Source organism: Notolepis coatsorum (genome assembly GCF_963971535.1).
Source record: "Notolepis coatsorum genome assembly, chromosome: 7".
In the NCBI taxonomy this organism is placed as follows: Eukaryota; Metazoa; Chordata; class Actinopteri; order Aulopiformes; family Paralepididae; genus Notolepis; species Notolepis coatsorum.
In genome coordinates this window covers 140,577,903-140,601,097 of record NC_140171.1, presented here as the reverse complement: position 1 = coordinate 140,601,097, position 23,195 = coordinate 140,577,903, and the positions used below count along the sequence as shown (strand labels likewise).

Here is a 23,195-nt window from a genome sequence, read left to right as displayed (position 1 = left end):
ATTAACACCTACTAAGACAGCTGAAGACAGCTATTAACACATACTAAAACAGCTTAAGACAGCTTTTAACACCTGCTAAGACAGCGTATTAAAAAATGATAGCTTTTTAAGGGTAAGACATTTACGGGGTATCAAGAGGCACCAAAAAGCATTTCTAAGCAAAGTGTGTGACTTATCAATTTGAACGTGAACTTGACTTTGTGCGTATATTTACGCACAGCTCAGGGCATGCATACCTGGTGCCCGGCGGTAGAATATGGATACTGCATACAGACGGCATATGCTCTCATCAGTTTCATGCATTAGTTTCAACGCGGAAATAAGCTTTCGTTCATTAGTTTGACTGACGTGTTCTGTATGACCCCCGTAATTCATTATAGTTAATTGTAAAATAGCAACAGTAGTGTAATTATGGTCAAAACCCTATAAATAGCATTTGGAATAATAGGTATTTCCTTCTGAATGAATGCAGCATGATTTATATATAGCGCTATCGGAATATACAGGGTGCACTGACTGCGCTCCGCGTAACTCAACTCGTTATTACCTTGCGCATAGATTGCAGAAATACGGGAACGTTTTGATTATATTTAAAAGGCTTTGCCATTGTTAAACGTAATAGGTGGAATTTCGAAGGTGTAAGCGGAATACAAGTCATATGAACACGCACAATATAGTGTTCTTCCCCCTTCCTACTGTATAAGAAAGAATAAAAAAACGCATTGCAACGAGAACAGAGGTTATTTGTTGAGTGTATGTGTATACAAAACCCTTGCAATAAATGTGTCTTAAATTAATGAAAAACATTCATGCTCTGGATACAGAGCATATATCGTGTGGGTGATATGACTTGTATTCTGCTTACAGAATTCCACGTATTTCGTTTTACAATGTCAAAGCCTTTTAAATATAAATCAAAACGTTCCCGTATTTCTGCAATCTATGCACAAAATAATAACGAGTTGAGTTCTAACAAAGAACGTATTACATGCTGGGTAGGCTGATAGAGTAAACTGTAAATAAAAGAGCCTATGGATAATGGCTATAGCAGGGGTTCCCAACCTTTATTCCCCAGAGCCCCACGATTCCTTGGAGTCATATAGGATTATGATATGATATAAGCATATAAGGTATACTGGTCCGTCAGCGAGGATAGCGAGGAGTCGGATAGCCATTAAATGCCATTTGAGAATATAGGCTATTAATGCAAAGCGACGGCCTATAGCCTATACATATTATTTAATGTTTTCATAAGCGTAAAGATACAACAGCTAGATTAATGATCAAGTTAGTTTACTGTGCAGGGTTCGCAGGGCTGTGCCATGTGCTATTATATATGCGTAAGTTACTGTTGCATAATGTAGGCTATGGCTGCTATTATATGTAATTCATGGCTTGGGGGCAAAATGCCCTCAAATTGACCAAATGCCCTCGGAAATCAGTTAAGGGGGGCAAGAAAAGCCCCCAACACTTTGCACAGATGTTTAGCCCTTAGTATGCACTAGGGATGGGCATTTTAAAGAAAAATCCAGATCGATTGATCACATGCTATACTCGAGTGATCGTGTATTACTCGACAATGTTTTATAATCTTTATGTTAATTTTCATCATACAAATTCGGTGCCCCCGAAAATCAATTAAAGGTCCCATGCATTATAAATGTCATTTTTCAGTCTCTAGCATTGTATTATAGTAATAGGAGTTCGTATCAATGTGTTTTAGGGTCTAAATACCATATTGGCGAATTGCTCCGTTTCAGCCCACCCCCTCTGTGCCTCTAGTAAATCGGGTCATTTTGATTTGAAGTCCCTGAGCACGTCACTGGGCGCTGTGGATAGACACAGTGATGCGATTGGCTCTGTGGTTGGAGCTAATGCCCGCCCCCATTCTACCTAGACTAGACAGCGAGTGGGGCTGCGGGGCCGAGAGGAAGAGAGAGCCGAGAGGGAGCCGAGAGAAAGGAAGAGAGAGGGAGGGAGGGAGAGAGAGGGGGCACTTGGGGGGGGGGGGACCTGCCGCACGGAGGTCCGCGCGACACACACCTCCGAACGGGAGAGTGATAGAAAGAAAAAAAGGAAGAGAGAGGGAGGGAGGGAGAGAGAGGGGGCACTTGGGGGGGGGGGGGACCTGCCGCACGGAGGTCCGCGCGACACACACCTCCGAACGGGAGAGTGATAGAAAGAAAAAAAGGACGAGAGAGGGAGGGAGGGAGAGAGAGGGGGCACTTGGGGGGGGGGGGGGACCTGCCGCACGGAGGTCCGCGCGACACACACCTCCGAACGGGAGAGTGATAGAAAGAAAAAAAGGAAGAGAGAGGGAGGGGCTTCTCTCTCTCTCTCTCTCTCTCTCTCTCTCTCTCTCTCTCTCTCTCTCTCTCTCTCTCTCTCTCTCTCTCTCTCTCTCTCTCTCTCTCTCTCTCTCTCTCTCTCTCTCATGGTATAAATGATTATTTGTGTAAATAAGGTTATACGCCGACCATTAAGAAAATACATGTTAGTTTAGGAATAAGGGGCAGGTAACTATATAACTATAAGATTTATTCTTCTTCCTGCTCCTTTTGTCCATGGAATGACTATTTATGATTTTTTAATGAAGAAACTATGATTGTATTATTCCATGTGGCAAATAAAAACTCTGAACTGAACTGAACTCTCTCTCTCTTCCCCCCCTCCCTCCCTCCCTCTACCAGTGCAGACTGTGGTCTGACTGTCACTCAAAGTGCTTATGGGCGGAGCCAGGCCATAACAGCCTGATTTCTCGAGGCTGAAAAATGATGGTTTCGAGTACTTGATTAGAAATATAAAACAATGAATTTTTTTGAAAAAAAAATTACAAATGTCTTCAATAGACTAACAGGAATTGTGTAAAGTTGCCCAAATAGTGCTAGGAATAGCAGTGCATAGCCCCTTTAAGGGGGGCTGTTGACATAATCTGGCTATGGGGCGACAATAATGTGGTCAAGAGGCATGGTTTCTATCTTTAGCCTTTGGCGTGGTTTATTCATTCACATGTTAAACAGCAGCACATGAGTCCTCCTCTCCATGAGAGGCAGGTGGGGAAAAGAGGTAGAGGGGGAGGAGACTTAAGCATTACATCACGCGCAGGAGTGGTTTGTGAACAATAAATATCATTTTTTTTTTATTTATTTTTTTAAACTTCGATTTTTTTTTTAATGTTCGAAGCTTGTGCCATCGAATCGAACGTTCGAAGCTTCGAAGCATTTAAGACAGCCCTCAAGCCAGACAATGTGAGAGATGAGCTCTGGCAAGGAAGAGGAAGGGGGAAAAAATTGCAAATTAATTAATCAAACAATTCACGCGATTTTTATTTTGTTCTATAATGACTCATGACCCATAAATTACATCATCCAACATTGTTTAAAGGACTAAGATATTCGCCTTGACAGAATCGCTTCATATTTAGTCGTTATGACGCTATCAACATATCCATTTGTTAAAGATTATTGTCCGCCATCTTGTTTTCTCCCGGAGTGATCCGGCGGAGTGATATGTGATTCGGTTGTGGGCGGGTCCTGGGACCAGGAGCGTGGAATTGTGAAGAATAAATACGTGTAAAATGACTGTTTCAGCCAATCAGAATCGAGAAATTTGCATGCCGTTGTATAAATCTCTTTATATACTCGCCACCTGGTGGTATCATGAGTGGCTCCGCCTAGAGCGCCCTCTAGTGGAAACAGTTATATATGCATTTAGACAGTTACTTGCAATCCTTCATAGAACCTCTAACTTTAACAGGGGCAAAAAAAGCCATGGCATTTTTTTGTGTGTTTCTAACCCTGATGCACGGTCTGAGCTGTGGTATGATATACGCACAATCTCAAGCACACGTTCATTATATATTTTTTTTATCCACTTTTTTTCTCCTTGTTTTAAAATTTTTCTCCCATCCCAATTTCATATTGCCAATTCTCCCCTCCCCTGTCTTGAACGTTGCTAGACTATGCCTCCCACTGGTCGGCTGTAGTGAGGATAGAAGCCTTGCATCACGTGTCCCCTCCGGTACACGAGGAGGCAGCCTGTTAGTGTTGTCAAAAATATCGATTCTGAATATTTAAAACGGTTTCAATACTAATTTCCTATAAGGAAGTTGCATTGTTCATTTCAATACCTGTAATAGTACAGTAGTCCACACACACACACACACACACACACACACACACACACACACACACACACACACACACACACACACACACACACACACACACACACACACACACACACGTGCATTCAGTTAAGTCGGAATATGACTGTAATACAAACAGTTCAGTTTGTCAGGTACATGCAACACAGATTACAGTGTTTACATCTGTCTGCTTGAGAAAATACCATGTTCTGCAATAAAAATAATTGAAGTGAGATGAACAGTTATTTTTAAATGTGTGATCTAAAGATAAACAAAGGGTTTTATTTATCTTCACTTATAGTACCAGAGAGAAGCTGAGGAGAATCAACCAGCAACAAAAGCAAAATTTAATAAAAAATAAAATAATTTTTTTTTACATTTTATGATTGAACCTTTTTCCCTGTGATATCGAAAATGGTATCGAATATCGATACTTTTCAAGGTATCGTATCGAAGTTCGAAATTCCAGTATCGTGACAACACTACAGCCTGTCACATCTTTTCACCAGACAGCGCAGACTCTCACGCTGCCCCCAAATACTTCCTGTCTCTGCTGTGCAGGCATCACCCAACCAACCTGTAGGAGTCGCTGTCCACAACGTCCAATTCCCACCCATCGACTTTCCACCCGCTACCTCTGTCAATTGAGATAGACCAGAGTCTCTTGCATTGGTGACAAGCGCAATCTCCGCTATGCCACCCAGCCGCCCCACGTTCATTTTGATAAGTCCCACACTTTGCTTAGAAATGATCGTACGCACGGTTTACGCACATATCTGTGCATACGCACCATTGATAAATGAGGGGGCCCTGTGAGGTGACTTATTGGAATCCTGATGGACGTGTGTAAACTGCATGGTGTTGGAGCAATGACTGAGATGAGATACCCCTCTGATCCTTCTCGGAACCGCAATTCTGCAACAAACTATTGTAAATTAAGGGATTGTCCTGCAGTGCTTCTCATGAGAATCTAATGGACTAACTAGAATCTGCCGTTATATGCATGGTGATGCTTTATACTCTAAATCATTTAAAATGACTTCTTCTGTTGACAGGTGCAGATGGGACGCTCTGTCTTGAGTGTTCCTGTGGTCCCGTTTTAACTGACTGGTATGTGATGTGTTCTCGTTCAGAAATATGTGGTAGTGAACTGTTTAATGCAAACTCGTTAAGCATTTTGTAGCATTGGACACTATTAATATTTCACATTTCTTTCCTAGTCCCTAAAATCTTTAATCTTTGAGAAGTGATGAGTTTCTATTACCGCCCCAGTCTGAAAATTCATGACTGATTGGTGTCTCTGATCAGTTGCTTTTTAGCTAGATTAGCTAGCCTCCAACAGCTGACAAACTGGGGAAACGGCATGGTGTGTTTTTGATGGTGCTTCTCGTCTTCTGTTGACTTATTGCTAAGGAGGATGTTAAAAATGTTGCCATAATGTTTAAGTCTGAAAGGTTAAACTTGTATTAGAACCTTCGTTTGCCACTTAGCTTCAATGTTTGCTTGTATTAAATTGTGGGCAACATTTTTATAGGATGGGAAAATCTGCCTCATTAAATTGTAGAGGGGGGAGAGGAGTAGTTTACCTCATTGTAAACAGTGTATGTGTTTACAGCCCCCCCCCCCCAGTATGCCTAATGTGCAATGGTAGAGTAGGTAAAACATTGTGAAAGCATGATACTACTGTTGTGACGATCGGTAATAAGACTCAGTTATGTCATATTTCTCACGTGGCAACTTTGTACTCTTCCAATGCCATGTACAAAGCAAGGGTTGCCATGTTACAGGCAGCCATACTGGAAGAACTATAGGCATATTCAGTGCAAGGCCTCATTACCAAAATGTAATAACAGACCTCTCTAACACTACTATGAAGTAATAACTTGAAGCAACTGAATTTGCAAATAAATTAAGAGCGGCGGTTCATTTAATGGATTTTTTTAAATGAAATTACTCCTACTGTTTTTCCTCCTGGAAGTGATGAGTTAATTAGTACCGCCCCAGTCTGACAATTCATGACTGATTGGTCTTACCTCTGATCGCAGGAATTATTGCATGATGCTCCCATCAGCCATTTGTTCTACATTTACAGAACTGTTCTCATTCTCCTATAGATCTCCTGCTTGAAGTGGACTTCATAGCTGCGGCTCATGGATGACTATGTAAATAACTGGTTTTTAAACTTAGTCTCATTGTGTTAATGGATTTGTTTTTGTTTAACAAACTAGAAGTGATGAGTTTCTTTTACCGCCCCAGTCTGAAAATACATGACTGATTGGTGTCTCTGATCAGTTGCTTTTTAGCTCGATTTGTGTGCCTCTAAAATGCTACAAACCCCTCCATGCTCTATGATCTCTCCTCCTTCAGAGTCTGGCTGTGAACCACCTGCAGGGCCGCAGGATTCCACCACCCCGCAGGATTCTAGTCATGGGTCCTGCCCAGTTTCTATCCCAGTCGCCTGATTTTTATATTTTTTATAAATAAAATGTGAAACGCTACTCTTGCGCTTGTTGTGTTTTGACTTTGTACTAGGTCCATAATGTTATTTGTTGAGCGAGGTAGCTTGCGTGGCCACACATTGTATTTGGAATGCATTTGAGTAGTTTCTGAATGGAGATTGGAATTGTATTTGAACAGACTGCAACATGGTGGGCAAACTGACTGGGGAGTGGGATTTTAACCACATTAGCGCAGTCAATTTAGTTCAGGAGCCCAACTATTTAAATGATTGAATGCCCTAAACATGCCAAGCATATTTCTCACAAATAACTTGTGCTTTAGCTGGTAGTCTTTAAAAAGCTTGCCCTCTCCCCACCTACTGTAGACCATTGTAGAGTTCTGAACAAGTTAGAAAAACTACATTTACTATTAAATGTAGGGTCAAGTTGTCTTATAAATGCTCGCACTGTAGAGCCCTGGCTTTGTGGCACCTAATAACCTATAGAGGTGGACATTGTCTCAAGTCACTCATTCTCTTCTAGACTGGTTGCTGCAAGGTCAGGTGTTTTCCTACGTTCAGTGGCTGAATTCCAGTGTTGAGATTTGTGGACTTCACTGAAGCATGTTGGAGAAGTGGATGCAAGGTTCTGACTGAAGGGGCGAATTTGCAACGGCTCTTTTTTCAATCTAGACGCTCTGCCCCACACCTGGTGTATACAATAGCAGTCAAGTTCAATGGCCACTTTTCAAGTAGGCAGTGTGATTCTGGCAGACACAAGATTTGAATATTCAGGAATGTTGGTGCATAGTGGATGCATGTATCCTTTTAGTATGATAATTTGTGTAAGATGTCAATTGGATGTGGGTGCTTGTTGCACCTGGGTGTGGGGGGGGGGGCACCTGGGTGTGGGCATGCATTGTTTTGTGGTGTAAATAGGTGTCTGCAAAGCCAGACAGTATTGTGTGGCGATATAAATATTGCACTGGGGCAAGTAAAAACAAAATGGCCACTTTTCTGCCCGTCTGTTTTTAAGAGGTTCATAGAGTCACAGGTTGGGTACTTTATAATCTGGTAACCATGTAACTGTGATTTGGATTTGAGTTTAGCAACCACAACTACAGCTGTCCAAAATATTAAAACAAAGTTGAATCAAAAAGAGACCAGGCTTATGCATGTGCTATAAGTATATAAAGTTACACTGTAAAATGGATGAGTGTGCATGGTCACTGACTTGAAAGTACAAAAGACATTGTCATAAGAGGAGATAAAATATGATATTCCTTTATTGATCCCTTGGGGAGATTTCAGGCATCATAGCAGTAAAATATTACCAAACAAATGATAGTGCAGTACAAAAAAAGTAAAAAGTTATCTTTCAAAAAGAGACCAGGCTTATGCATGTGTATAAAATTACACTATTCAAAAAACAGTATGCACTATGCAGTCTTCAAGTTTAATACGCCAAAAAAATGCCACTTTTGTGTGTGTCTGTGTGTGTGAGAGAGAGTAATATATTACATGACTCTGGTGTGTGTGTGTGTGTGTGTGTGTGTGTGTGTGTGTGTGTGTGTGTGTGTGTGTGTGTGTGTGTGTGTGAGAGTAATATATTACATGACTCTGGTGTGTGTGTGTCTGTGTGTGTGTGTGTCTGTGTGTGTGTGTGAGAGAGAAAAATAATTACATGACTCTGGTGTGTGTGTTTGTGTGTGTGTGAGAGAGAGTAATATATTACATAATTCTTATGTGTGTGTGTATATATATATATATATATGTGTCTATGTCTGTGTGTGTGTTTGTGTGTATATGGGTGTTTATTTGATTTTGGGCACTTTTGGGAAAATGAATTAATAAAAAATATAATTGCATAAAACCTTAAATGATCAATTAAGCTTTATAGTCATTTTGTCAGGAATCATAATATGAACATTGTTGTAAACATCACTTTATGGAATTTAATATATTTAACACTTTTCCTAGAATGTCAGAGAACATTGTTATTACCATCACGTTACCAAATAACTCTTTAAAACGTAAAAGAAAAAGTTTAAAATGTGTGCTTTTAAGGCATTGTAATGGGAATTATTAAAGGACAAACGATGAGCCGCTTACATTAATCATTCTGAGTCATTATTAATAATAATAGAAAGGTTTATTTAATAAAGAAAGTTCATGACAGCGTGGCCACGCTGCCAGACCAGTCACCCCCCCAGAGGCAGACATGTTAACCCACTAGCGTCTGACAGGGGACTGGCCTCGAGCCCTCGTCAGACACACAATTGAATACATGAAATTACGTAGAAGAAAACAAAATGGCTGGTTAGAGAAATTAATAATACGACTATGTTATGGCTAAGCCTGGAAGGAAAAACAGCTCCATCTTACAGTTCCCATGACCTTGGGTTATAGCTCTATGGCTGGTAGGAACAGCAACTTCATTACGACTGAGAGAATGATAGAGTATCTTAAAGAGACATACACACATTAACCAGTAAATCTGGTTGGACTGAAACTCAAGCTGTATGACATGATAAAATAACAGAGACTCATAATGACATGATAATATATTCCACGACAGTTCCCTCCTCTTGATAATTATTAATCACAATCATTTATCATTTCATAAAGACAACAAAAAATATTATCATTCAAACACAGATTATAATAACCCAGCAAAAACTATTTTTATTATCTAAAAAACAAAAGGTCCTCTGCATAGACCCCGTGTCACGTGCAAAAGAGAAGTTGTCATAACAGCAACCCTCATTAGCGTCTCTTTGCAAATGCCCAGACGGATGGTCGGAGGACTCAAGGGTACAGTGTCCAGTCTCTGGTTTTGTCAAGGCCATACTTCTCCCACCACCAAGCTGAAAAATTGAAATCACAAAAGAAAACACAGGGCAGTACCTTGCAAGATAGACTGCGCTCACGAAATATAACATAGCGAAAACAGAATACACGTGACTGCATTCTCCGGGAGATAGCCAAAACAAAACAAAAACAATCTGCAGACTCCTCACAAAGAATGAAAAAATAACTGGTTACTATTATAATGCACAACATATTACAAAATCTCCACCTGAATCAAAGAAAGTTCATTACATCATTACCTAACATCTTTTAGGACGATACTGTAATATCTGCATGTATTGTGGTTCAAACCTAAGCATTGTGGGTAAAACTTGCCTCATCCCGGAAACGGTCTCTTCTCCCTCCCCCGGTCGCTGGTCCAAGCACCCCCCCTCTGCAGTCCATGTATGCCGTGGCTCGGTCCTGATGATCCTCCCCTCCGATGCAAGGAGCCTGTCCGGTGAATGGCTTAGACCTGCTGGAAACTGTCTCTAAGATCTTTATCTCAGGACCACTGATCCTATCAGACTGGAGTCAGCTGTCGGTTGATGGTCTTAGCGCCCCATCGTTCACTAGCCGATAGGCCCTCTGCCTCCTAGTTCTGGAGCAGATTGGGACAGCTTACTTTCACAGAAACCAGCTGTAGTCGGTCCCCCCACTCAGGCCCTTGGTTGTGGCCCTGATGGAACAGGCCTGCTAGAAACTGTCTCAGTGTCCATGCTGTAGCTGCAGAGTGGAGCTCTGGTCCAGTAGATTAGCTGGGCCAGCTTGTCTCCCCGTAATCAGCTGTAGTCGGTTCCCCCGTCAGGTTCTGCTGGAAACCGTCTCACAGATCTGATGGTCACGGAGTACTGTCCATGTGTCACCGCTGTAACTGCAGAAGCCTGGTACAGACAGTGGTCCTCTGCGCGTCCTCCTCTTGGTCAGAGATGGGTGCCCGGACCGCAAGGAGAGTGAAGAGACCGTTCAGCGAGACCCCACCACAGAAAAAAGAAAGAAAAAACCATCAGTACATAGCTCAAATACAACTGAGGTTTTTGACCTAGGCTTTCTGATACTTATTGTTATGGGAGATTTATAATATAATATGAGCAATAACTTGTAATGTTATCAGTACATGGCTCAAACACAACTGAACACAATCACGTGCACTCCTGTGACATACGAATAAGATTAAAGAGAGAGAAAGAAAATAAAGAATTAATAATAAAAAAAAACTGTATTCTGAAGCTGGACGAAGGTCATTCAATCACACTGTCACTCAGGGGTGACATGTTGTAGTTCTCACCTCCTTACCAGAGGACAGGTCTAAGACTGAACTGAACTTAAAGGGGAGACACTGCAGGTGAACTAATATATATCACACTGAAACTTCCCCAGTTCACTACTTACATTTAAGACACTACCCTTTTTTTTTTTTTTTTTTTATCACATGAGGCCTGATCTACTTAAATATGCACTAATTTGCATATAATTCCAGGACAGAAATCTGAACATTGGATAAAGCCATTTTCAAAATTATAGCTCTATTCAGTCATTGTTATGGCAAAATTCCATACTATGCCAAATCAGATATGAATAGAACTGGACAAACCAAATAAACAAAAAAAATAAAAGACAAAAAATAAAACCCCACTCTCGCTGGCAGTGTGCTAAACATCCTGCCTCCGAACCACTCCTTCTATCGCCCTTTGCTAAGCCAACACATTTCGATCACCGTGTGTATTGAGCCCTACTGTACTTGTCCTGGCTGAAGAAATCTGATTCTGACTCCCCAATAAATCTGCTTTCCCAGTTCATTACTGAGCCCACCAGACCACACCTTAAAAATTACTCTAGGTCTAGCCTTATTGATTTGATAGTTTTTTTTTCCTTTTCTAGTGGGGTTCAACGAATCATTTTTTTTTTTTTAGATGACCTTCTTCGTTCTGGAGACCCTCAAATTATAGGAACAAATGTACTGTTCTGCGGGCAAGGCTGACTACTATGGCTGCTTTACAAGGAAAACAAAACGGATCTATGAGCAATAACTTGTTCTGAGGCCAAAGTTTGAAATAAGGAATAGAAGATAGTTTTAATTCCTCACATTGATCAATTGATAAGGAATGCGCAGTTGGTAATCAGACCATGTAAACAAATGTCCGATCACCAAGTGAGAGCGATCTTTCGTTCGGCAAGACAGTTAATATACACATATGACGTGGAAGGAGTTGCAACACCATTCACCCTGGGGATTGGCTGAAATGACTATTATGGCTGCTTTACAAGGAAAACAGAGCGGATCCCATAACAATGTCACTTATGGCCTTATAGCAAGGATCAACATAGATCATAACCAAATTGTTTTGACTGGCTAATGTGTGCTTCTCTTAAAGAGAGGCGCACACATTACGCTGCTATATGCTCAATACAACCCCACAATGGTATGAAAATATATTCCCATGACCCTCCTTTGATACTATAATCAATAATTACCACCATACAAAGACAACAACAAAAAAAAAATCTATCATCCTCTCATATTAAAGTTGAAAACTGTGTGATCTCCGAGCAGAGCGAAATTTGTGTTGCCTTCTGGTAATTTAATCAATTGATGCTACAGGTGAGGATAACTTAGAGTCTTTTTATTAAGTTGGCTGCTCTCAAACATCTGGTTTTAGAGCCAAACTTAGTACAACATCTGCCATCACTTTGGTTATAAATGACATTATTTCAGCTAGCCTATACATGGATTAAAGAACTACACACACACTCTCAACCGACTTCGCACACATGCAATGTGCAATGAAAAACAAAATGAAGGAATGCACACACTGATAGCGGAAGCCATTTCGCATATTGAAAGTAGAGGGCCTGTTTTAGCTGTAGAAACATATTTAAAGTTTGAGAATACAGTTCACTTAAAAATGCCAGTTATGACTTTGTATATTTCAAATGCACCGGTGACATTCATTGTTGACTCAGGAGCAACACATAGCGTGCTTACGGTAAAAAGTTGTCCAGGGGCAAAATAAGCGGGCGCTATGCATTTTCCAGGGGGGCATCTGGGACTGTAATCAGAGAAAACTATACATTGCCGATGTCTTGTGTCATACAGGATGGAGGGAAGGCGGACTTGAATTTTAAACATAGGCAAACCATGCACATTTTGATCTCTCGTCCCGCCTTCTGGTTGTCATGCGACGTGTTGTCATGACAACTGCATAACCTTTAACACTAATAAACTCACGTTTCATTAAGATGAACCTCTCTCCCTCCTGCTACTGGGCCTACAGTACACTCTAATCTCAGATGTTCTAATGAGGAATGTCAACAAACAGTCTCTCGCTGGCAGTGTGGCTCACAACAATCACCCTGCTCTACTGAACCATCATCTCCTGCTTCCACCGTCAGCATGCACTTCCACCTCTCTGACCCGGCGCCGTTTTGGCTGTGGTCATCTCCCATGACAGTTTTGTAAAGACATGGCACAAGCAAGTTGTCCTGTAATTTGTTAGTGAAGAATATTGCTGTTCTTCCTATTTTGCAAATGGAGTGCCGTGTATATACTGCTACTCTGATAATTTGGTTCTAAAGAGTGGTTTGTCTTGTTCTCCACTCGCTCTGTTCCCTCTGCCCTGCCTCTGAAAGCCCACAACTAGGAGGGACAGCCTTCCAGGTCCAACACATTAGCCTAGTACCTTCATCTGGGAGTATTAATACATATCCACTCTATTATCCACAAGCATACATTACTTGTGAACGCGCATGTACCTCTTGCACTCGCCTGTCCCAAGGCACACTATTACAGCTGGCGTCATAACAAAAACCCTGCCGCTCTGCATGTTTGAAAGTGAGAGGGCAGGGTTATGACAGCGCCCTCTCATACAATACCAAAATCTTTAAAGAGGACTGTTGTTCATCGTGCCATCAATCATTGGAATAACTGCCCACTGAACATAAGTAAATTGAATAGTAAAGTGTCTTTCAAATACCACCTAAGAATGCACTACTTAAATATGTGAGCTGATGTTGATAATGATGTCTGCCCCCCCATTATACCTGTCTCTCCCCCCAATATATATATATATATACACACATAACATATATATATACATATATATATATACAGTGGCTTCCCCTCGCCACAATGTATAGCAAAATAAAGCTATTGGAATGGAGACTTCAGCTCAGGCCACAGCTAATGGGGATCCTTTTCAACAATAAACAATATGACTTGCTGCACAGGATAAACTAGGGATGGGCAAAAATAATCCAGATCGATTGATCACATGATGTACTCGAGTACTCGTGGAGGAAAACGCTGTACAAAATAAACTTATTTTCCGGTGTTTTAGACTTTTATTTTGAAGCCCACCGCTCCGTCTTTTCCGGTGTTCTAGACTTTTATTATGAAGCCCACCGACCGGACCGGAAGTATTGTTGTGTGATTATCACGACAGCCGCTTTGTATTCCCTTGTAAACGATAACGAACCAGAGCCGCGTTGGGAACCCTGTTGGTAAAAGCAATGACGCCTGCCGCGGACGTCAAGTTGATAAAGTTCCTATAATAACTTTACGAAACGTGTGAAGACATTTTGATCGACTTCTTTTTTTTTAGTTCATGTTATTAGATTAAGCACTTATTGTATACACATGAAGCACTAGATAGACTATTTGTTTAGTTCAATAGTTGTTCTTAAAGAAACATTCCCATCAGGCACCTCGCGGAACCCCTGTGTGCCCCGTGGTGTGCAGGCAATCTACCCGTTATGTCAGTCCTTTGACCACCCGCTTATTGTAAACAATCATGCATGCACTTGTTTTAACGTTGTTCTGTGTCGTTAGCCACGCTATATGTTGTATTCATTTTGTTAGCTATTTAGCCAATGTTGTTATCACTGAACGAACACCACCAAAACGTTACTGATCTCTAATCCTCATTTAGCAGCCCAATTTCTCCGGCAGTAGCTATGTATTGATCACAGACACAAGTGTCAATCTATGTAAATATTGATGAGTATTTTGGTGGCTGATACAATGTGATGATGAGCAAAAACAGTCCAGCTCTACTGTCAATAACAAGATACTAACTGACGTAAATTCACCCATGGCAATGTCAACACACACAAACGATGCAGATAAACACAAACGATGCAGATAAACACAAACGATGCAGATAAAATAGCGAATTGTTTATCCCCTATCACAGCGTGCGTGCATGTAAACGTGTGTGTGTGTGTGCCTACACAGACAGAGGAAAATATTTCTATGTAATATAACAGCGTGCACAGCCTGTGCTACAGTATGCACTTGTTTCTATTCTATCCTGTATTTAATAAAAATAATTACCCATATTTGTGCCTTTATGGCTGCTCTCTTTTTTTTTAATTTTTTATGTTGATTCAAAACAGGGTATATATTGAAATGTATTTAAATCCCAGTCTCAAAGGTATACCTAAACCCTATACACCTTATGATAACTTTGGAGCTACTAATACAAATTTCAGAAGGCCCATTGTCAGTGATTTGTTCACATGGCCTTAATATATTGCTGTACCTGTATCTCCATCGATCTGTGTGCGTGCATGTGAGTGTGCGCTATACTTTGCCTGAGCTCAGGTCGATGTCTCCCCGCCGTGCGTCCAGCCAATGCGCTGTGGGCCCGTCCCGTCCTGCACCTCCGCACGCCATTGTGCTTTTTTCCCCTCGAACACCTCCTTATAGGCTCTATAGGTCTTTACACCAATGCCCGGCGCACCGGAGTTGATGGTCGCCGGCGAGACCAGCGGATAGGAGACGGGACGGCCGGTGACGGTGACGCACACGGAAAGACACCGAGCCCAAAATCCAGCCCCGGGCACACCGTGGGAGAAAAGACAGAAAAACAGATTCTTAGCTTCTCCCGTCATGACCCCACAGGCCCCCCTTTCTGGCCCCTCTAAACAAACAGAAAATAAAAACCCACAATATGTGGCAACAAATCGTTTCCTCTGAACACTTTCGAGAAAAAAGCTCTGTGGAGTAGCGTATCACGCCTGTTATCTCGGATACAATGCCCCTATCTTATTTCTTTTCAGAAAAACTGCAGTATGACCAGATAAGACAGTGGAAAACTAATCACACGACATAAGCCCCTGTCCCCCTATCTTTTGGCATCCCACGCACGGTCCAACTTCCCGCCTCCTTGTTAGGAAAACAACCAAAAAACCCAGAATCAGTGCCTAAAACCCTTTCCACTATACTCCACAGTACATTCTGCACACGCCTACAATATCGGATACAAATGTAATTCACGCCTAATTATCGGAACATACCTCTTAATTTAAAGTGTCCAGAGGAAAACCATAAAAAAGGTACCCAAAAAAACAATACTATGTACAAATTATGTAGCCCCCAAAAATTGGTTCCTCCTGAGCACTCGGAGACAAAAAGCTCTGTAAACAGCGTACAGCCAGAACATACCCCTTAAATCCCAGTACTCAAGGAAACACAGGGGGGTTACACACATTATCCTATATTCAATACCCCACTCGCATAAGTACTTTATAGATAGAAACAAAAACCGCTTTTAAACAGAATGGCTACTTTATACATAACCGCTTTTAAACAGAATGGCCACTTTATAAATAACCGCTTCTAAACAGAATGGCTACTTTATACATAACCGCTTTTAAACAGGATGGCCACTTTATAAATAACCGCTTTTAAACAGAATGGCTACTTTATACATAACCGCTTTTAAACAGAATGGCCTCTTTATAAATAACCGCTTTTAAACAGAATGGCTACTTTATAAATAACCGCTTCTAAACAGAATGCCCAGCTCACCGAATATCTCCCCCACGCTCCCATGGATTCTAGCCGTAGTTGGCAGCCAAACTGACGCTAGCAAGCGGTTCCTCACTCCCTTCCCATCATGTGCGGGGGAGTATTGAGGAGAAGAAAGCGCTTTCCCTGAAGCCCAAGACTTCAACCTGCCCGCATAGCGCCTCGGCTCGCGGCCAACTCGACCCCCATCGCTCTAAAATATATATTAACCTAATTAAAAAAATACCCCATAATTCTTCTCGTCGTCAACATATTTTATTATACTCGTGGTAGGCCCCCGCACCCCGTCTATAAGGCACGAGCCTAATCCCTGCCTAATACATTCGGGACGTACCAAGATTGAGAAACTATAGAAAAAACCATTGCCAGTCTACCAAGCACAGTAATACACCAATACAATGAAAAAAATAACCACTGCAGAGCACATAGTAATATACATTTAAAAAATAGCTCTGACCGGCACCATGTTCTAGTTTAGACCTCTAATTATAAATTTAAAAACAAAAAATGTTTTAAACAGAAATCAGAATGTCAACAGCTCACCGAGTGTTCCTTATCACGCGTCCCCAAGGTTCATGCCGGAGGTGACAGCCAAGCGGACGGCGCAGCTGGTTCTCTCCCCTCGGTGTCTCGCACGGAGGAGCCTCGAGACAGCGCTCCCCCGGAATTCCAGGATTCACCCTTTCTGCAGAGTCCGTTTGGCGGCCGACCTCGACACCCATCGGTTAAAAAAAAAACATCTCGTCGCCATCTGTAATGGGAATTATTAAAGGACAAACGATGAGCCGCTTACATTAATCATTCTGAGTCATTATTAATAATAATAGAAAGGTTTATTTAATAAAGAAAGTTCATGACAGCGTGGCCACGCTGCCAGACCAGTCACCCCCCCAGAGGCAGACATGTTAACCCACTAGCGTCTGACAGGGGACTGGCCTCGAGCCCTCGTCAGACACACAATTGAATACATGAAATTACGTAGAAGAAAACAAAATGGCTGGTTAGAGAAATTAATAATACGACTATGTTATGGCTAAGCCTGGAAGGAAAAACAGCTCCATCTTACAGTTCCCATGACCTTGGGTTATAGCTCTATGGCTGGTAGGAACAGCAACTTCATTACGACTGAGAGAATGATAGAGTATCTTAAAGAGACATACACACATTAACCAGTAAATCTGGTTGGACTGAAACTCAAGCTGTATGACATGATAAAATAACAGAGACTCATAATGACATGATAATATATTCCACGACAGCATTTATGTAACATTATACCTTACTTCTGATGTATTAGTGGTTTGCAATATTTTACTTGAATTTAAACATGCTTTAGATCTTTAGATATGCAGCCTTTTAAATATATTGCTAGATCCTGTCAAGAAAGATACAATTACTACTATTCATACATTTAGGGAGGTTTGCCCTGGGTGGGAGGTTTGAAGGGTCAAAGTGGGTTTTAAACTGTTGATACCAAACAGAGAAGGTAAAGACGACTTTGAACTGTTGAACAGTAATCCAGAACTATTTTATTGCACTGTAAAAAAATGTTTGATCTATTCTATTCTACTATTTTTATTGCACTGCACTACTATTTTACTCCGTCTATTTTATCTTACTCTTTTTATTATTGTCTATTTAAAACTGAATCAAACCATAAACAAGGTGGCCTGTTGGGATGTTAGATCCTAATGTGAAAAACTGTGATTTTATATGTCTGCACTTTATGTGCTCATTTTATGCATTTATGTCTTTTTTCTGTTGTGAAGCACTTTGAGCTGCAGTTTCTGTATGAAAGGTGCTATATAAATAACGTTTATTATTATTATTATTATAATAATTATTTAATGCCTTTTTTAAGATTATTAGTGACTATCACATACCATATTGGTGTCTTTTTTATAATTTTGTATCCAGTACACACACACCTATTGTGAGTTTGTTATTGAAGGGCGGGGTTTGGCTTAATCATCTTTATCAGATGCAGGGAATGAACTGGCTGGGTCACCTCAGCTAAAGCAGTCCTCGGTACAATGAGCCAAAAAAAACATATAGAATCACACAGCATTTAAAATCATAACAATAAGACAACAACACGAGGCAAAAAGTAAGGATAACAAATCGATTGAAACACGTAGAACTTCATTGACAAAGGTTGGAGATCAAGGTTTTAAACTGTGCAACGGAGGGGAGAATCTCAAGCTTTAATGTTGGAGTTCATTCCATGAGCTAGAGGGGCATCATAGCAAAATGCAGATTTACCCTGTGTAGATATTACGATTTACAATAGGTTCAGAAAGTTCCAGATATCTTATTTTCCATGTACAGATCAAGGTAGACTTAGTATGGAGTACTCAGTACTGTATATATTGCACAGGATAGACTTATATTTATTATTATAGTTACAGTATATATATTGTACCGGGAGTAGACATAACATAGTTAGTTATATTTGTACCGGGGGTAGACTTAGCAGTTATTTGTATATTTATAACAGGGTGGGCTGTACATACACACATATTTGTATTATTGATACTGTAGAGTATACTTATGTTTCTATGAACTCTAACTCGTTTCATTTGAACACTATTGGATTTCAATGGTAATGTTAGATTTCGACAGCATATCTCATGTAGCACATGGAAATAGTGAGTTCAAGTAAATTCCTTTGCGTTGTTTTCAAAGTTCTATTACATTTACATTTAGTCATTTAGCTGACGCTTTTATCCAAAGCGACTTACAAGTTCTGTGCGACAAGACAGCAAGAAGGGTATAACTCTATCAGCTGAGTAACAATGTTCATCAAAGTGTTGCGTGTTACAGTGTAGGTTAGTTTATTAGGACAAGTGCATGACATTAAGGTTAGTCGGGGTTAGATTTTTTTTTTTTTTTATCATTTCAGATAATGGTTGAAGAAGTGAGTCTTTAGTCGACAGCGAAAGATTGGACGGGATTCGGCTGTCCTAACTGGGACGGGTAGTTCATTCCACCATTGTGGGGCAAGGACTGAGAATAGGCGGGTTCTCTTTGATGACCCTCCGGGAGCTTGGATAGGAGTAGGTCTGAGGCGGCCAGAAGATGCAGAGCGTAGGGGTCTTGAGGGTGTGTAGTTAGAGACCATTGACCGGAGGTAGGCGGGAGCGGTTCCCTTTGCCGCACGGTATGCTAGGTCGAGGGCCTTGAAGCGGATACGTGCAGCAATGGGGAGCCAGTGCAGGTCCCTAAGAAGTGGGGTGACATGGGCCGGGTTTGAGATCAGGCGGGCCGCTGCATTTTGAATGAGTTGAAGAGGCTTGGTGGCAGTGGCCGGGAGGCCAGCTAGCAGTGCGTTGCAGTAGTCGAGGCGGGAGATGACTATTATTGAGGTTCAGTCGGTGAAACGGCAAGTTTCAAGCAAATATCCACACGGGTCCTTCTGGGTTTAGATGTCCACGTTTATTTAGTAAGAATAAAAGAACAAAAGACAAAATGCACAATATTCAATGAATGGTCATTCTTCCTAAACCAGCTCCTATCTAGGTCTGTCTCCCTCAAAGTCTGCCACCAGAAGAACAACTATCTCTCTCTCTCCTTGAGCTCTTTTGATAACGCAGATGGGTCTGTTTTTTTTTTTTTTTTTTGGTCTTTTTCCCCCTCCATTTTCCTCCGATTTTCTCCCATCCCAATGTTAGTCGTATGCCAATTCCCAGTCCCTTCCTGATCGCTGCGCACTTACCCCCCACAGTCAGATCATCTGGGAGAGTGGAGGCTACCACGTGCTTCCTCCGACACACGTCCAGCCAATCACCGCTTCTTTTCACCTGGCAGCGCGGATTCTCATTGAGAGGGCGTAGCGTGTGGGAGGACCACACTATCCCCCTCACGTCCAATCCGCGCTTAGCAGGCGCCCCGACCGAACTGTAGGAGTCGCTGTTTACAACGACCCGGACCCACCCCGCCAGCTTCTCCCACCCTCTGATACAGCCAATTGTATCAGTGCAGACGGCCAGCCAAGCTGGTGACAACCCCGGAGCTGTGAGCTGGATTCGAACAGGCGAATCGAGCTCACAGCTCCGGGGCTGGTGACGAACGCAATCTCCGCTCGGCCACCTAACCGCCAGATGGGTCTGTTCTAAAACAAAAGAGTTGCATTTACGACTGACCCATGCCCCACACATCTGACAAATCAACTCCCCATGGAGGTCCGGCCCCCACATTGTTACCAACTTGGAACAGAGAGAGGAGAGACGGACCCAAATCCCACAGTAATTCAAAATGACCAAAGGTGATCAAATACAAATACAATGGTTGCATATTGTTGTCTAACCTACCCCGAGTATGAAAATAAAGATTTTGACTCCCCTGCATGCAAAGGGACAGAAGTATTGAAGATAGGAATCAATTATGTGAATATGCAAATATCCAATCAAACAAACTTTACCCCGGTAGGCTAGAAACTAGAAACAAAGCTAAACATAGTGCATGTGTGTGTGTCCCTCAGAACAACAATAGAGTGACTGAGTGAATGAATGTAACTCCTAATTACCTCATCTTTCACAACTCAGAATATTCAAGATCAATTTAAATCCCAACCCCTGGTCAGAGGAGCTGTGAATGTCACTGATCTGATCTCTACTTCAGCTCACGGAACCTAGCCTTCGCAGGGTCGAATTGAAGCCAAAGTCCAGGATAGAGAGGCTGAGTGAATGTGGTGTTGACTCTGTGCAGGAGGGTCATGGTGTCAGAGACGCTGTAGAAGCACAGAGTACCTGCCCTGTGATCCAGGTACACTCCTATTCTGGAGGACCGGGGGCCCGGTACTGCTATGTTCTTTTTATTGTGTCTGAAGAAGTAATTACTTGGTCTGCACTCTAAAGACCAGGATTTGGAATTGAATCCAAATCCACAGTTCTCCTCAGTGCCTGTTCTACGAATGTCTTTGTAGGAGGCTGCTACACAAACCCCTCCACTCCACTCCACCTCCCAGTAACAGCGTCCAGTCAGACCTTCTGTACCCAGAACCTGAGCCCTTTTAATAAATCGTTCTGGGTGATTAGGATAGGACTGCTCTTGCTGCATCCGTGTTGCTTTTCTGTTCCCCTCAGACAAAGACAGACGTGTGTGTGCTGTGTTTGGGTCCAGTGTGATCTGAGAGGAATATTGTAAGAAGTCAGCTCTGGTCTTGGGCTCTGGTGGTGGCAGTAAAACATGAACTGCATTCACTGTTGTTGAGATTCTGGGCCACTGCTCTTCCAGAACGTCCTGTAGTTTGTCTCTCAGCTCAGACACGACCTCAGTCACGTCTGCAAAGTACAGGAGAGGAAGGACACTGATGCTGGGTGAGTCTGTAGACTCACTGGGACTGGAGAGGGGCCGGGGGGGGTAACTCTGTAGAAAGTGGATGTGGTCCTCTGTGTGTGAGAGCTGCTCCAGCTCAGTGTCTCTCCTCCTCAGGTCCGCTATCTCCTGCTCCAGTCTCTTCTGCACTTCTTCAGCCTGAGTCACTGTGGTCCTCTGTTGGGCTCTGATGACCTTCTTCAGCTCAAAGCGCCTCGTCTCCAAGGAGCGCATCAGCTCAGTAAAGATTCTCTCACTGTCCTCCACTGCTTTATCAGCAGAGCGATTGAGAGAATCAACAGCCTGTTGGGCCTCTTTGAGCCGCTTCTCTCTCTCCTGGACTCTCTGGTGGACTTTCTGCTGACTCATGCCAAGCTCTTTCTGTCTCTCCGTCCTTTCTGCTGCAGCTGAGACTGTATCATGGCCTTCATGTTCACCCATGGAACACAAATAACAGATACACTGCTGATCAGTACGACAGAAAACATCCAGAATCCTGTCATGAGAGCAGGTGTTCTCCTGAAGCCGTGTGGAGGCTTTGACCAGCTTGTGTTTCTTTAACGGAGCCACAGTATGATGAGGCTGGAGGTGAGTTTCACAGAAAGAGGTCAGACATACCAGGCAGGACTCGAGGGCTTTCCGCTTTCTCCCAGTGAAGAAATCACAGACCACATCTGCAGGTCCAGCATACCAGTGATCAGGAGGAGCAGCTTGGAGTCCTGTCTTCATTAGTTGTTCTATCACTTCAGAAATTATATTGTTTTTCTTCAGAGCAGGCCTCGGAGTAAAAGTCTCCCTGCACTGGGGACATGTGTAGGTCCACTTCTGATCATCATCATCGTGATCCCAGCCTTCTTTAATACAGCCCATACAGTAGCTGTGTCCACAGGGAATAGTTACCGGATCCTTCAGTACATCCTGACAGATAGCACAGCAGAACTGGTCCCGGTACAGATCAACTCCTTGCTGCGCCATTTTATTCTACAAAGACAAACGACACTCTTAGTTTAGTTTTCTCAGGAAGAGTGAACTCTGATTGTGTGTTTGGTGAGAGGTGCTTCCTGGTTATATAGCTGTCCAGGGGAGGAGTCGCTTTAAAGAGGCAGTGTCTATAGGGAGGAGGAGTCTGACGTCACTGGTTGTTCCACCCGTATAGGGAGGTGTAGTCTGACGTCACTGGTTGTTCCACCCGTATAGGGAGGTGTAGTCTGACGTCACTGGTTGTTCCACCCGTATAGGGAGGTGTAGTCTGACGTCACTGGTTGTTCCACCTGTATAGGGAGGTGTAGTCTGACGTCACTGGTTGTTCCACCTGTATAGGGAGGTGTAGTCTGACGTCACTGGTTGTTCCACCCGTATAGGGATTTATCATGGGGAAAATGGATTATCGGCTATTGTAACAATTCTGCCACATGGAAATTGAAAAGCTTTCCATTTTTGCATAAAATGAGTTCCCTTCTATCACTAACATTATTTTTAAAGCATTTTTGGTTGAAAAAAAATTTGGCATGTGCAAACTATCAGCCAACATCACAACAACAATGGCGTCGTACAGAGTAGTTGCATTTGTGGTGCAGAAGCTATTGAGCTTGATCTGGCTTTTGCGGGGAAATGTAGAGCGCCTGTACCGTTAC

At 42.3% G+C, this 23,195-nt stretch overlaps 1 protein-coding gene across 1 annotated transcript; it reads right to left on the bottom strand.

The window, feature by feature from the left end:
• Positions 1 to 20,856: 20,856 nt before the first annotated feature.
• Positions 20,857 to 22,536, bottom strand: LOC311231784 (tripartite motif-containing protein 16-like; the record flags this gene model as incomplete). Its single annotated transcript, XM_084318412.1, has 1 exon — positions 20,857 to 22,536. The coding sequence occupies one exon, from the start codon at positions 22,534 to 22,536 to the stop codon at positions 20,857 to 20,859; it is 1,680 nt and encodes a 559-aa protein (XP_084174538.1).
• Between the last annotated feature and the right edge of the window lie 659 nt (positions 22,537 to 23,195).